General features: G+C 51.0%; 1 protein-coding gene across 2 annotated transcripts in view; it reads right to left on the bottom strand.

Moving 5' to 3' along the window:
• Nucleotides 1-8,844: 8,844 nt before the first annotated feature.
• CPA5 (carboxypeptidase A5) overlaps nt 8,845-16,108 on the bottom strand; it is a 30,003-nt gene continuing 22,739 nt past the window's right edge. The window contains exons 7-12 of one of the 2 annotated variants that reach the window (XM_007982912.3): nt 15,013-15,114; nt 14,559-14,669; nt 14,045-14,135; nt 9,998-10,197; nt 9,579-9,663; nt 8,845-9,164 (exon numbers count right to left, since the gene is read on the bottom strand). In XM_007982912.3, coding sequence (XP_007981103.1) covers nt 8,977-9,164; nt 9,579-9,663; nt 9,998-10,197; nt 14,045-14,135; nt 14,559-14,669; nt 15,013-15,114 — 777 coding nt within the window. In that variant the 3' untranslated portion in view covers nt 8,845-8,976. The remainder of the gene's footprint in view (nt 9,165-9,578; nt 9,664-9,997; nt 10,198-14,044; nt 14,136-14,558; nt 14,670-15,012; nt 15,115-16,108) is intronic. The other variant, XM_073009337.1, reaches the window with a different exon arrangement.

Here is a 16,108-nt window from a genome sequence, read left to right as displayed (position 1 = left end):
CCACTCCATGTGATGGTTTCACATTGGTCCAAGCAAGGCAAGGGCAAAGATGGAGGCCACCGGGTCGAGAGCTGGGTAAATAGAGCACCAGGACCTATTGCCATGAGAAAGAAGCCACCAGGCTGGGATCTAGATTCAAGAATGAGTCATGGGCAAGTGCCAGAACGCAAACAGTGGGAGGCCTGCAGCAGCCTCGCTGACTGTGGCCCACAGCGTCCCTCCCCTTTTCTTCCTGGCTAAACAAACCAGATTGTGAGTCAGCATCTGCCCCCAGGAACACCACCATTGCCAGCTCAGGGACAAATTCTGACTGGTCTAAGACAGTTGAAGAAATCTCATTCGCTTTTGCAAGTCAGTGGTTTAAAGGTGGGCACATGACCCAGCTTTGCCAATGAGACATGAGAGGAGGCCTGTGAGGAAGCTTCTAGAAAAGGTTTCCCCACTCCCAAAAAGAGGGCACCTTTCTCTGGATACTGTCAGGTCTGTTGCCTCACCTTCAGACTATATATATGTATGTTTATATATATGTTTAGGTCTATATATATAGGTCATATATATAGACGAAAGAATGTAGTTTTCTTTTTTGTTAGTTGGAGTTTCTATTGTTGAAAAAAGAATTCTAACTGATGCACCTATTAAGCTTTTAAAGTGTTTGTATTTTCAGAAAAGGGGACCAATTCTAGCCTATCAGAGCCTTTATGTAAAATGCAGAAAGGCACCTATTTTGGTCCATGTTCACACTGCTGATAAAGATATACCTGAGACTGGGCAATTTGCAAAAGAAAGAGGTTTGATTGGACTTACAGTTCCACATGGCTGGGGAAGCCTCACGATCATGGTGGAAGGCAAGGAGGAGCAAATCACATCTTACATGGATGGCAGCAGGCAAAGAGAGAGCGTTTGTGCAGGGAAACTCCCCTTTTTAAAAACCATCAGATCTCATGAGACTTATTCACTATCAGAAGAACAGCATGGAAAAGACCTGCCCCCATAATTCAATTACCTCCCACCGGGTCTATCCCACAACACATGGGAATTCAAGAAGAGATCTGGGTGGGGACACAGCCAGCCCATATCAGCACCCCTCCTTGTCTGGGCAGGTATAGTCCCTTTTTCTCTCAGCAGGATGACTTTGAGCAGTGCACAAACTGGACAACTATCTGTGACAGCCCTGCTGCCAGAACATCCCCAAACATGGTAGACAGAGGCTCTAAGGCAATGCTTAGAAACCCCCAAACTGAAACCTAGAAAATGGATTGTCAAAGAAGCAAAAGCAGAACTGGTCCCCATTGTCCCCATTAGGAATCAATAGGGGACAGCAGAGAAAGATCCCTGTAGAGAACATGATGGGTGCTGTCAGAAGAGCCAGATGTAATAGCGAGATGAGACTTCAGCTGCCTCCCTTCAGCAGGTGTGTTCAGGGTTGGACATGACACAGTTGTGCGGATGGAAGGGAAGCCTGAGAAACTGCCCGGGGACTGCAGTGCGTACCTCTCACTCTCATCACCCTGCCTGGTAGCCTTTTCCTTCTAATAACAGCACCTCCATTTTCCCCTGGAGACCACTTGTTGCCCACTCTGAGGCCACATGATTCAGGTGGACTTAGACATCCCACCCCAACCCCAGCTCTCTGGATGGGCCAATGAATTGATTTCTTCTTTTCCTCAAGCTTTTTCAAGTTGGTTTTCTGTTACATGTGACTGGGAACAGTGCACAGGTGATACAAAGACATTCTCTAACTTCAGGAGAGAGTAAAATAAAACAGGAATACTTTCTAAGTGGTTTGCTGCAAACTCGTTATAGGACTTTGGGCAGGTCACTTCACGTACCTGGGCTTCGGTTTCCTCATCTATTAAATGGGGGAGTTGGTCAGAATAATCTCCGGGGTCCCTTCCAGTGGTGACACTTTACAATGCTAGGATATTCTTTTTTTCTTATTCTCTCTTTTTTTCTTTTTCTTTCTTTTTTTGAGATGGGATCTTTCCCTGTTTCCCAGGCTGGAGTGCAGTGGTGTGATCATAGCTTATTGCTGCCTGGAATTCTTAAGTTCAACGGATCCTTCTGTCTCAGACTCCCAGGTAGCTGGGACTACAGGTGCATGCCACCACGCCCTGCTAATTTTTTAAGATTTTTTTTTTTTTTTAGAGATGAGGTCTCACCATGTTACCCAGGCTGGTCTCAAACTCCTGGGTTCAAGCAATCCTCCCACCTCAGCCTCCCAAGATGCTGGGATTACAGTCATGAGCCACTGCACCTGACACACTTAAATTTTTTACCCCAAAACAAATCAAGCCATGGTGGCCGGTCTGGTAAGGGTGGAGAGAGGCCGCCAGGTTTGCAGGGAGGTAAGGATTGAGCCAGGGAGGGCCTGGGGCTTGCAGTGGGTATGCATGTCCAGGGCAGTGTGGGTTGAAAGGGGCTGCATCCTGCTGAGGCTGTGGTAGTGGGAGGTCACCAGGGCTTGGGGGCATTGTGGGAGGCTGAGAGGACAAGGTCCAGTTAGTGGCCTCCTTAAATTTTGCTTTTATAACTGAGTGTCCAGCAGAGCCTAGTGGTGTGTTTTCTTTGAAGCTGCAGGACGGTCAAAACTTTAAAGTGAAAAACAAACAAACAAACAAACTTTAAAGTGGCTAGTGGTATTTTTTCTCTGGAAGTAGAGGCTGAATTTTTCTCTGATGGAAGGGTGCCCTGAAGAGAGAAACCCTCCAGTGTCCAGGGTCTTTAGGGAACTTTGAGAACAGAGCCCCAGTCTCAGAATGGAGACCTGCCACTAAGAGGAACTGGGCAGGGGTGCACCTCGGGTTCCGGGAGCCTGATAGGCGTCAGGAGCACCTGGAGGGCGTCCGCACTGTGGGAGGGGGCACAGGCCACCCCAGCAGTGTGGGAGGTGGCCGAGGGTCAAGGAGAGTGAAGGCCTATTGGGGTGACCAGTGGTGGGACATGAACCACCAGCTCCAACACCAGACACATCCAGCGTCCGGGTTCCATGTTTTATTTTCTATATTGTATGTTCCTTCCATATCCTAAGTAAAGTTGTGGGAACTGTTACCCCATGGTCTTAGCCATGCTTTGGGGAATTGAGGAAGGCGGAGGGAGAGCTGCAGAGCTTGGTAGAGCTGGTTAAGAGAGAGCAAGAGGTGAACTGCAGGCCCCAGAGCAAAAGGCTGGCAAGGGACGACCAGAGGAAATGGATTCTCACACTAAGGACATCCTAGAAGCTCAGGGAAGAAGAACTTCAGTCAACCAAGCAGGCTGGAGTTCTCCTTCAGGGGCCTCCTCCACATTTTTTGCCCCCCAGGTTTGAGATGTGGGGCAGGCCTGTCCCACGCAGGCGGGCCATGCTGGAGGACAGGGCAGGAGGAGTCTGCTACAGAAGGGGTATCAGCAGGACCCACGGCTGCAACCCAGGAAGTGGACCTGTTGCCTGGGAACATTCCACAGAGCCCAGCCGGCCCGTGTCCCAACATGCCTGGGACCGGGTCTGGGAGCCGCAGCAGCCAGGCCTGGCTCTGGAACGTCAACAAAGTGACAGCAATAAATAATGGGCGGGGAGGCGTCCGGAAGGACAAATCCAGGCAGCTTGTTTGGCCTTCAAGGTTCTCCAACCCCATGTACTCAGGACAGTCCTTGGAGATGATAACACGTTTCCCAAATCCGGTTTGGCTTGCCCGTCCTAGCCTCTGGCCCTGGAGCCCCGCAGGCCTCCTCCTGCCTGCTGTTGACTCTGTGCTGGTGTGGTCCCCACCACCAATCTGGGAAGCTGCGACAGGCCCCATGTTCGCTGCATTCTCTCCCAGCCTGTGCTGACCAGCTGCCTGGGCCTTCTTTTTTTCCTAAAGGAACGTTTTTACATTAAATTAAATGTTCTCAGTAAAGTCTTTTTCTGTCTGGCCCTGTTTCTCGCTGGAGCGGTCAGAGGGGCCATGGAGGAGGATTGGGGCGTGAAGGGCCCCTCACTGCACTCCCTGGATCCCTGCCACCGGCCCAGCCCCCGCGGCCTCCCGGCCAGCCTGGCCTCACACAGGCCCCTCACATTCCAAACTGCCTGCCTGGTTTGTTTTTTTAAGAAAGCAATAACCGCAGCACATTTGCTGTGGTTCTTTATAGCTTTCCATATGTAGAATTGCTCTTTCTCTCTTCAGTTTTTCCAATGCTTTTTTCTTTTAAATAAATGCTCATAAATTTTGCTGGTGTAAAGGATGAAAAAACATACCTAAAAAGAGCAGTTTGTTGGGGGAAAAAAAAAAAAAAAGAAACCACCACCAAGCAGTATGTTGAAAAACGGAGCTGCTGTTTAGCATTATATACTTCAGAAAATGGGGGGAAAACGTTCAGGGTTTATAAAAAGGAGAAGGCTCTTCTGTAACAGCTCTACAACTTGTATGTCTACATCTTGAGCTTTTATTTGATAAACTTAAACCCCCGCCATCAACTCTCTGGGCTTGCTGAAGGCTGAGGAGACCCAGAGGGGTGGGCCCTCAATCTGTGGTGGAAGGAAGCCTCAGTGGGGCTGGGACTAGAGCACCCCCCTGGCTTTAGTCTTCTCCCAGCTGTTAAATTCACGTGGGGCCTTGTGCAAATCTTGTGATCCAGAGGCCCCTGTCTTCATAACTGCAAAAATGAGTGGGTTGGGCTAAAACATCTGGAAAATTCTATGGCTTTAGGATTAAGTCCTTCATAAACTAGAGCAGGAAACAGATTCTGAGGCCTCTTCAGATCCTCCCTGCCCCTCAGAGAAGCTGCTGCAGATTCTGCTGGCTCCTTCCAAATATCCATTCTTCCCTTCCTCCTTGCCCACAGAACTCCAGTTTTCTTTGGGGCAACAATATGCCCAGCTATAGAACAATTTCCCAGTCTCCCTTGCAGTTGGGCATGGCCACATGACACAGTTTCAACAAATATAGTGTAAGGCAAAGTCTCTGGACCCGCCACCTCTGCTGGATCACTTGTTTGCTCCTTGCTCTTCCTGCCTGGAATTCCATCACAAGGGAGGTAGAGCAGCCATCTTGAAAGTAGAGGTCAAAATAGAGCAGAATGGTGAAGCAGAAGAGATCAGAAGGGTCTGGGTCCCCGGTACATCCAGGAGTCAGTGTCCAGCCCTTGACTGCTCACCTCACATGGCTACTTGTTATATGACAGAAATAAAACCCCTATCTGGTTAAGCCACAGTAAGGTGGACTTCTGCCACATAAAGTGAAACCTAGTCCTAATTTTACTAGGCTGAGGAGAAATAGTCCTTTAACAAATATAGAGAATCTTCTGTGTGCCCAGTGCTGACAGGTGCAGAGACAGTGAGCAACACAGACATGGCCCCTGCCCTCATGTAGCTCACACATGAGGAGGGTGACCGACAGCAGTTGACTAAGAGGTCAATTAGTTATTTATTATCATTGCATTGCTCTGAAGGAAATAAATGAAGTATTGGAAAAGAGAATAATAGGAGAAGCTCTACTTCCAGTGGGTGGTCCTAGGATTTGTGAGGAAAGGATATTGAAGGAGGAGAGAGGGAGGAAAGAATGTTCCAGGAAAGCAGCACACACAAAGCCACCAGTGGGGCCGCTGGACAGGAGCAATGGTGTTGAGGGAACTGAGAGGAGCTGGAGAGGTTGGAGCTGGTGAGCAGGGAGGCAAGAGGAACTGGCACAAGGCAGGAGAGGTAGACAGGGCCACCAGGTAGTGCCTTGGGCTTTTTAAGAAGACCTCCATCTGGGGCTGGGCACAGTGGCTCATGCCTGTAATCCCAGCTTTTGGGAGGCTGAGGGGGACAGATCTCCTGAGATTGGGGGTTCGAAACCAGCCTGACCAACACAGAGAAACCCCGTCTCTACTAAAAATATAGAATTAGCCTAGCATGGTGGCACATTCCTTAATCCCAGCTACTCAGGAGGCTGAGGCAGGAGAATCACTTGAACCCGGCAGGCAGAGGTTGTGGTGAGCCAAGATCATGCCTTGGGCAGCAAGAGCAAAACTCCGTCTCAAAAAAAAAAAAAAAAGGAGACCTCCGTCTGGACAGCAGTTTCAGCCTCAACTTTTGTGAGCTTGATGGCTGCTCAGAGATCTGGCCAAGCTGGCTGTGAGAACAAGTTCCTCGTCCCTGATCCTGCAGAGCCTTGGCCGTGAGTCTGGTTCAGGTCCTGAAAGCAGATGATGATCTACCAGCCTGCAGGTCAGTCCCAGCCCTGCCACTCAGGACCTGTGTGCCTTTCAGCGACTATCCTCTCTGAGCCTGAGTCACTTCCTTGTCTGAAAATAAGGACAGTAATAGTCCTGCTTCTGAGAGCTGTGAGGAGGCGACGTGTTGAATCCCCTAATGCACTTGGCACTGTGCCTGGCACATTGTAAGTGCTAGAAAAGAGTTTATTTTGGCTGTTACTGGGAAGCTCATCAGAGTCCAGGCCTCCTGCCCATAGGCCAGTTCTTCTCCAATTTGGCATTCGAATCTCCTAGGTCCCACCCCTCAGAGACTTGGATTTAGTAAGGCTGGGACTAAACTCCAAGGTGATGTGATGCCTGTGGTCTGCAGACCACACTGCTTTAGGCTAGGGCCAAGGCAGCCCCCAGGAAGTACTCTAGAGAATGACTGGCCTCCCTCTGTGGCAGCCACCTCCAGCCCCAGTGCACAATGGCAGAGCTGGGAGACCCAAAGCCCAACTCCCCCCGGGCAGACTAGAATATATTCTTCCTGGGAGGCAGGGGAACAGGGATCAGTGGGTACTTGAAGATACCTCAGAACTCCTTGGGCAGTTGGTAAAAATGCAGATTTGGGGTGTCTAGCCCCAGATATTCTAATTCAGTCTGGAGATGGAACCAGATCCCTTCCTGTCAATCAAGTCTCCCTGGATTCTGCTGCAGATGGGCCGCTGGTCACGCATGGACAAATGGTTACAGTGGATTTGGAGTTCGACAAACCCAAGTTCAAATCTTTCTCAACAATTTTCTCTCCACGTGGCCTTGTATGACTTTTAAAACATCTCCAAACCTTGCTTTCCTTATCTAAAAAAATGAACTTATTAATACCAGGAATACCCTCCCCAAGAGGATGAAATAAAAAAAAAATATTTGTATAGAGAGCATAAAAGTTATAATCACAGACTCCACTGTGCAAAGGTATAACTTGCTTTGTTTACCTCTAGCTTATATTAACTGAGCCCATGACCTCGAATTTCCACTAGCAGCAGAAAACTTTGGGTTGGAAATTCTAGCTCACTCAGACCAATCCCAGCTTTAAAAAAAAAAGTCTCCTGTGGGAAACTTCAGCCAAAATCAAGATTTTCTCCTCCTCCACTGCTGGTTGTTCCCCTAAAGATGATCTGGGTTGTTCAGGGGTTAATTACCCTCACTTCCTCAGGGCTTCCATGTGGCACAGCTGGCCTTGGGCATCTGCATGCCCAGCCAGTGCCCGCTGTGCCACCATGGCCACTGGCTGCACAGCCCCGGCTTGGCCTTCCGGCCTCTGTCCTAGGCCTCCTCACCTGCCAACCTTGTTTCTTTGCTCAGAGCTCTCCACAGCTGCACCACTGAGAAGTGCTCGGCCCCTATGGCTGCCTCTAATCCTCTGTCTAGTCTCCTTCTTCAGCCATTAGTCATTTGCTGCTTAGACGCCATATTGGATATGAACCGTACTTGGGGTTTTGATCATCTCCCATCCCCTTCTTCTACCAAATGGCCCAAGCACTATCTCCTTTCACAGGCTGAATGGAAAGGGAGGCTAAGTTAATATACACTAGAGATAAATAAAGCAAGTTATACCTTTACACAGTGGAGTTTGTGATTATAACTTTTATGCCTTCTACACAAATATTTTTGTTTCACTCTGTTTTCTTCTCTGTCTCCATGTCCTCCAGGGGTTGGCTTGTGGCCATCCAGTTTCACACACACACACACACGCACGTACACACGTGCACACACATGCATACACATGCACACATGCACACACACGCGCACACACACACACACAGCCTGGCTTTTGCAAATGCAAGTCTTGCTCTCACGACTAATGTTTCTGCCTCAGATTTACACAACTTCATTTGGTTCTTCCTGTTTCTAGGGGTTATCTGCCTTCCTGAGGGCAGAGCAAACAGCCCCGCTATCCCTGCTGCCCAGTACAGCCTGCCAGTCCCATCATTTCCCAGAACGCAGCAGGCGGAATGAAGAGGCAAAAGGTACAAGGAAGCCTGGGGCTGGGGGAAGGCGCCTCTTCAGTATCTCACAAGAGTGCCCCTTGGGGGAAGTGCCTACTTAACACAGCTCAGGGATGACAACCAGGATGGTGTCGGTGATGATGAGGATGAGTAGAAGCTCTTCTTCCTGGATATGCAGTGCTTTGATGTGCTGGCTCTGACTAGCTCTGAGCCTGTGTTCCCAAGACCAAGGGAGCCTTTGAGGACACCTCAGGGGGAGCAGGTCATAAACCAATGACTCATTCGTGTTGGGTTGTGGGGTGAGTGGTAACTTCCAAAATGTGTTCCTGCCCCCTCCCTGCAGGGGAAGTGAAGCCAACCGAGGCGGAGATGGCCTGTCTGGGACAACCTTTCCCTCAAGGTGGCAGAAATGCCCCCATCAGAAATGCTCTCCTTTAGAGCAAACATTGTCCCCTCCAGGGGCATCTTAAAATGTAAATATGCTGGGACAATGTGTGCCTTCTCTGTTCCAGGCCCTGAAAACACTGCAAGAGGAGAAAAGCTACAGCCTCTACCCCCTTATTTTCCTGAAGGTAGCATGGAGAATAAAGAGGCTTCCCCCACATTTCAGGCTCCCCCGGGGAATGAGAAGCAGCTTTCTCGTCCCCTTGTCAGTGCTGAGCCCACAGGGGTGGTAGCCAACACCAGAGGCAGCGAAGCCTGTTCAAACCTGTATTTATTTTCTAAGAGGTCGGGATGAGGGCATGGGGATGAGGATGCATAACTTGGGTTTCAGGAGGAGCCGCAGACCTTGGGGAGAAGGATGGAGCCTCCCACCCTGCCCTCAGTCGTGCTGCTAGTAAGGGTGATTCAGGGTGTGCTCCATGATGGTCCGGAGCGCCATCCACGTCTCCTGGGCCGTGGGGATGATTTGTGTGGCGGGCAGCAGGAAGCCATAGCGCCCAGTGTCCCGGAGCTCAAAGCTGAAGGCATACTTGATGCCACTGTCGTAGGCCCAGTCAACGGTGATCCCACTGGCCACATCTAGAAACAAGAAGTCCAAAATGTGACTCCAAAAGGAAGAAGGGGATGTGGCTGCAAGGTACAGAGGCATCCTGAGTGGAAAGTGGGCCCTGGAAGCCAAACCCCCACCCACCCCAGGCCACACCGGGCTTCGTGCCCAGGCCTCAACCGGGATCACAGCCATGCACCCAACCCATTCTCTACTCCTGCAAAAGAAAACTCCTGCAGGCTTCCAGGCTTAGGAACCTTGCAGTAAGCCAGGCATTGGGAGCTGTGCACAAAAGCTGCCAAGAAACAGCTGCCTGGGTACCACTGTTACCCTTCTATCCGGTTAGGAGACAGCTTTGGGCCAGCCCAGCTAGATCCATAGCACTGCCCTGCGGCCAACCCCAGGTGGATGTGGTGTCTGAAGCAGGGCAGGGGAGGCTCACTCACAGAGGGTGGTGCTGATGCTGCCAAAAAAGTACTCGATCCCGTGGACCTTATACAAGGCCTCCACCGCATCCTTGGCAAGATCGTACTGCAAGATGACATTGGCAGGGTGAAAGGCAGGGGCTCCCCAGGGCTCCCACACACTCCCCCACCTCCACCACCTGGTGAGAAGCATGGATTTAGGAGTCCTGGAAGCTGAAGGTGGAGATGGCCCTTGTGAGAAGGGAGCACAGCATCTCCGGCTTTGAACTTGATCACACATGAGAACAGCAAGCTCCCCCTACCCCTCCCCTGCACCATGGGGTCTATTGGTCCAGACCCTTGCATTCCGAGTAACAATCTGAGCCCTCTGGGAGTATGACAGATATGGATTTTCCTGAGAAGGGGTCTCTTCTCCCTAGGCCCTAAGCAGCCAGTCTCACCAACTCCCTCTGATTTGAAACGGGCTCCAGAGATCGGCCGTAAGGGTACATGAGCATCTGAGAGTAGCTGTGGATGGAGATCAGAGCCTTGAAGTTGCCATGGGCTGTGATGAAGTTCACTATGGCAGCCACCTCTGGCTCCGACTGAGGGGAGGGCCCGTGATAAGTCTCTGAGCAAGGGTTGCTGTTAGAACCATTTCCTGGAAGTAAAATAAAGCCACCCAAAGAGTCGAATCCCCATGTGTGACACAGATGGTGCTCACAAAATACCCATGTGTTCCCCTGCATTTCCCAGCCTCCTTTGCAGTATGACTGAGGTCATGTGACTACTTTGACCAATGAAAAGGTGAACAAAAATGACATGGCACTTCTGGGTTGAGATTGTTAAGAGCAAGTGTGACTTCTCCATGTTCTTTTCTGTCTGTGTGGCTGGAAGCAAAAAAAAAAAAATTCTAGATAGAAACAGCCTCCTGGATCCCTCTCTCACTGCTAGAAGAAAGCTGCCAAGGAGAGTCACCTATTCATATTGGACTTTATGCACATGAAAAACAAACTTTTGTTGTGTCAAGCCACTGAGATCGGGATGGATATTTGTTACTGCTGCAACCTCTAGTCTAATGTCAGAGGACTGCAGCCACACCATACCCCGCAGTTCTGAAGCCCTGCAGGGAGCCCCCTCGGCTTGTCTTGTAGTCCCTTTAGGAAGGTGGGCCTGGCTCAGAAGTTGCATCCAGAGGAAACTGTAAGTCTCTGCGCCAACCCTGGCTTCCCCTACTGAGCAGCAACACCTTTACGCTGATCCTTCCTGGGTGTGCCGTCAGTCGAGGGCTCAGACTCAGTGTCAGCTCAAGCTTTGCCACAGCCATGGCTCCAGGTGAGCCATGAACTTGGGGTCTGGGGACATGGGAAATCAATGTGGGAGAATAGGTCTGCATAGTTGCCTGAGGCTGTTCTGGGAGCCAGAGGTGCAAAGAAGTCTTTGAAAATTCTTCTTGGGGACTTAAGATGAGGGAGCGAACAAAGAGGAGCAGGGCTTTTATTCTTTTCCCAAGTTCCATTTGTTCCCATCTCCCCCCGATTCTTTGCCCTCACCCCATCTCTCTCTTCCTCTTCCGCTCCTCCTCTGTTTTTCCCTTATTCCCGAGGGGAGGGTTGGGCTGCACTGAGCTGGTCAAGACTTTGTAGGCTAAGGACACACTTGGAAGGAGTCATCCCAGTTTCTCCTCTCTGTCCTCTTCCCTGGAATGGTGGCACCGTCCAGAGATCAGGAATTGCCTCAACTTCTGAAGTCTCCTGAGGAGGCCACAGCATTCCTCTTGACTCCTGGGGCGGGGGGCTGGCCCATGGACCACTTCAGATGATGCTCTAGGAATGCAGCACACGGGTCCTCCCCAAGAATGCACAGGAGGCCAGGCACGGGTGGGAGGGATGGTCTACAGGTTACTCGTTACACAGCCATTCAATTAAGGCAATAACTAAACCATAAACAAAATCGTCCAGCCTGAGTCATCAACCCAGACACACACTCTTGCTGGCCCCAGGGAGGCCCAGGGAGCGCACCCCCTCTCAGTTTGGTGGTCCTCACCTGGGATGGGGACCCTGGTTAGAAGGGGAGGTGCCAGCAGACCTAGGGGGTGAAAGGCAGCCCCCAGGCTGGAATCAGCCCAGCTAACAGCGGCCTTGTTTACTGTGTCTGCCGGGAGCTCCTGCACCTGCTCCACTTGATGAATGACAAACAGCAACAGATGCGCAGAGCGGGGGAGGTTGAAGGCTTTGTCTGCCTTTGCGGCCCACGCACAGAAAGCCGTTCCCCTGCCAACGACCAGGTGGCTTTGCCCAAATATGGAGAAACACTTCAGGCCATTAGTTCTGGTGTGAGCTAAGCAGAATAAACTAATCTTCCCCTGGCCAAAAGGGAATTAGCTGCCTGCATCTCTGACGCTCACAGTCAAGGTCCTCTGAGTCTGCCTGTTTCACAAGTACCTGCTAATGGATTCATTAGCTATTTATTTTTCCTTCTCTAAAAATGTAATTTGTAGCAAGGGGAAATCTCTGGAAGGACATGGTAAATTATTAAAAACAGTGATCTTTGAGTGGTGGGATTATGGGAGCTTTTTGCCCCCTCTGGGCTTTTTTTCCATAATTGTTTTGTACATTGTGTGTATACGGATTTTTTTTTTTCCTGTGGCGAGACCCACAGCGGTTATTTTCTTTAAGAGGTAATTTCTCTTTCTACTAGCCAGCCTATCTTGGGGTGCATGGGCACTCACTCCAGTCAGTGCTGAGGGGCCTCATGGACGCCCCCGCTGAGGCAAGCGTCTGTTCATTTGGAGGTGGAAATGCCTAATTTTGCATGGTCTGGTTCCCTTACACAAGCAGTTAGAACCCCCACACTCCGGGCCAGGGGCCTCACTCTCAGTGCTTTGGGGCCATCCTTATTTTTCAGTGAGAACAGTCTCCAAGAAGCCAGATTTTTAAAGCAATGGGCATCCAGATTTAAATGTTCTACCTCCTTGGTTTGGACACCAGCCTATAGGTCTGATTATCAATAGCAATGACACCATCCCTGTGGAGCCAGACCCTGACCCCGGTGAAGTGCAGATGCCACGTCTGGGGGCCGAGGGCTGTGTCTGTTCTGGAATCTCTGTCTTAACTGGACCCATCAAATTGTCCTGCCCATCAAATTGCTGTATTTCCAGGGTCCATGGACCCGTCTCTGAGCTTTCTGGAGGCCTCAATCCCTGTGCCCCTCGCATGGCAAGGGAGATCATCAGGGAAAAACACCGAGGAACTCAGAAGAAAGCTGCCCCCTCCCCTTCAGTAGGATTAGACAGCTCTGCGGGTATGCACCAGGGTCATAAAGTAATGGGTCAAAAATAAAAACCAGGCTCAAGCCAGCCTTGATGATAAAGAATTTGCTCGAGGCCGGGCGCAGTGGCTCATGCCTGTCATCCCAGTACTTCGGGAGGCCGAGGCGGCTGATTCCCTTGAGCCCAAGATCAGCCGAGGGAACATGGCAAAACCTCGTCTCTACAAAATTTTTTAAAAATACAAAAATTGGCTGGGCAAGGTGCCTCATGCCTGTAATTCCAGCACTTTGGGAGGCCAACGTGGGTGGATCACCTGAGGTCAGGCGTTTGAGACCAGCCTGACCAATATGGGGAAATTCTGTCTCTACTAAAAATACAAAAAGTAGCCGGGCGTGGCGGTGGGCGCCTGTAGTCCCAGCTACTCAGGAGGCTGAGACAGGAGAATCACTTGAACCCAGGAGGCAGACGTTGCAGTGAGCTGAGATCACGCCACCGCACTCCAGCCTGGGTGACGGAGAGAGACTCTGTCTCAAAACAAAAACAAAAACAAAAATTAGCCGGGCGTGGTGGTGCACACCTGTGGTCCTGGCTACTTGGGAGGCTGAGGTGGGAGGATCACCGGAGCCCAGGAAGTCAAAGCTGCAGTGAGTCATGATCACACCACTGCACTCCAGCCTGGATGATAGAGTGAGACCTTGTCTCAAAAAAAAGAAAACAAGAAAAAAAAGTGGGTCATTCTATTGGACACTTGAAACTATTGCCCTGGCCTCCCCAAAGGGCAGATTTCAGTCCTACCTCTCAGGGAAAGAGCTCAGAGGCATTTCTTCGTGTTGTGCTCCCTTCAGGGCAGGGCTAGGGATATTTTGGGAGCACCGTAAACTCTGGATTTTGAGCAACAAGCAAAGCTACTTAGTACCTCCTTTAAGCCTTTCTCTGTCATATTTAGGATTTGACCCATGTAGTTAGTCCTCATTTCAGGAGCTGAGGGCTCCCCTAAATGTTTCCCATGAAGGTTTGGTACATGTGTACATTCAACACACACACACACAACCTCTCCTATACCCACGGCAGTCTGAGATATGTGCTTGCCTGTCCCTGGCCGTGACTCATGCATATCAGCTGACTACATTGTCCTGTGCCTCCCAAGTTGAGTCAACATAATCTGACTGAGTGGGAGAACCTGCTGCGGGCCAACACCTCTTCTCCAACCCTGCCCCAGGACAGCAGGTTGCCATACCTCCAAAGCCCGACTTCCAATTCCTGTTGAGATCCACGCCAATGCAGAAGACTCCAGGTCTGATGGACTTGTTCTTCCGCCATAAGCGGTTCTGGGAAAGCCCAGGTCAGGTGACCTCATTCACTGGGCCCATTCCCAGGAATGGGAGCCTCTGATATCCTGGCCTATGGGGGTAGGGGACCCTGGTGGGGCAGGGAGGAGCAAAGGGAAGGAATTGCCAGAACAGGATGGAGCTGGCATGGGGCTGGGCCAAGGATGCAGCTCAGATACTGTGTAGTTGAAGTCAGGGTCTGGGGAGAGGTTGGGCATAGGCTGCCAATAGTGGCCTTCCCTGGGCAGCAAGAAAGAGGTCAGAGGGCAAGAGGCTGCAGGTGCAGTACCTGAGCAGCCTTCCTGCCCTTGGTGAGGACTTCTGCAAAGAGGCTCTGAAGGGGCTGGTTCCCAAAGTACAGTGACCTTTTCTCTATCCCCCTAGAGCTGACCCCCTCCTTCCATCCTTCCCAGGTGCCCTCACCATGCTGTGGGTAAAAGCAAACCCATCAGGGTTTGTGACGAGCTCTATAAAGATGTCCATGGCCTTCAGTATATCTGTCAGGACACGGTCTTTGCCATAATCACTGACAATCTGCAAGAAAGAGTGAGGAGGGATGGGAGGCCCCACTGGTCTCCTGGGAGGTGGCTCAGGACATTTGCACAGCCAGTGGCTGCAGGAAAGGGTGGCATGAAACCCCTTAGGTGTATCTTTTATGCAGAGCCAAAGGCTTGGATTTTAAACAACTAGAAGGCAGGGGATCAATGTGGGCTCTGTGCTGCAACAGGTAAGAGTGCACGGTGGCTGCCCCAAAGGGCGGGAGGGAGACAGCACCCTGAGTGTGATTGTTCAACTGGAGGCACCCTTAATTAGTAAGTCCCTGCCCCTAGTTGCAGCCCCCATCATGGGTGCACCTTGGTTACAGGTCCATGCTGACCTTATTGGCAGTCCAGATGCCGGTGGCATGGGTGATCCACTCCCGGGAGTGAATTCCAGTGTCAATCCAGATGGCTGGGTGCCGAGAACCTCCAGTGCTGAACTGAGAAAAAGAATCAGGCCCCAAACACAGGTTTGAACTCAGACAGCTACTGCCTCTGGGCTACCTGGAAGGAGGCCCCCGAGGCATCCTCACTGCCTGGGGCAGCTTTACACACTAGGTAAGAGGGTGTGTGTGCAAGTACCTGTCCGTGTGCCCAAAAATGCACATTTGTGAGGGCCTTTGAAAATATGGTGGTGCCCTTGGGGAGCAAAGTGATCCATCCAGAAGCACAGAATTTCCCAGGATTGAAAGTATCTTAAGACCAGGGTTTCTCAAACTCTAATGGGCACATGAGTCTCCTGGGAATCTTATTCCAGTGCAGATTCTGACTTAGTAGGTCTGGGGAGGGTCTGAGGTTTGGCATTTCTACTAAGCTCCCAGGTGATGTTGACGCTGCCATGCAGGGGCCATGCTTTGAGTAGCAAGGCTTCAGACAGCCTTAGAAAGAGAAGACCACGGCCCCTGGAGAAATGGAAGCAGAGACAGGTTAAGTCAAATCCCAAGTTAGGTGGGTCCACTTGGCTGTTCAGAAGAGCCCACCAGAGAATTGTTGAGAGCGGCAGCAAGCACCTGTCCTTCCTGACAGCTGATGCTAAACGCCCCGCAGGGTCCACACTCCTGGGTGCCCTTTTGGGCTCAAACTAAGAATTGCTTTCTGATGGGCTCTGCATTCACCTCTCCTACTTCCTTCATGACCCAGGGAACTGCAGGGTGCTGAGTTTGCTTGATTTTTGTTCCAGTGGCTCCTGTGAAGGGCTGGGAGGCTTCTCTATAGACTCAGGCATATCTGCAGGGCTGTCTGAGCCAAGATGACCTCATTAGCAAATGGGCCGTCTGTGTACCTCTCTTCCCATTGAACGGATGAAGCAACTGAGGTAATAGAATGGCAACTCACCCACACTCACACCCCAAGTCCAGGGCGACAACTGCCACTCTGCAGCCCCAGCTCCTTAGCCATCCTCCCACCTACTTCCTGACCAAGGACAGGCTAGGT

This window comes from Chlorocebus sabaeus, chromosome 21 (assembly GCF_047675955.1).
Source record: "Chlorocebus sabaeus isolate Y175 chromosome 21, mChlSab1.0.hap1, whole genome shotgun sequence".
In the NCBI taxonomy this organism is placed as follows: Eukaryota; Metazoa; Chordata; class Mammalia; order Primates; family Cercopithecidae; genus Chlorocebus; species Chlorocebus sabaeus.
This window is presented reverse-complemented; position numbering and strand designations above follow the sequence as displayed.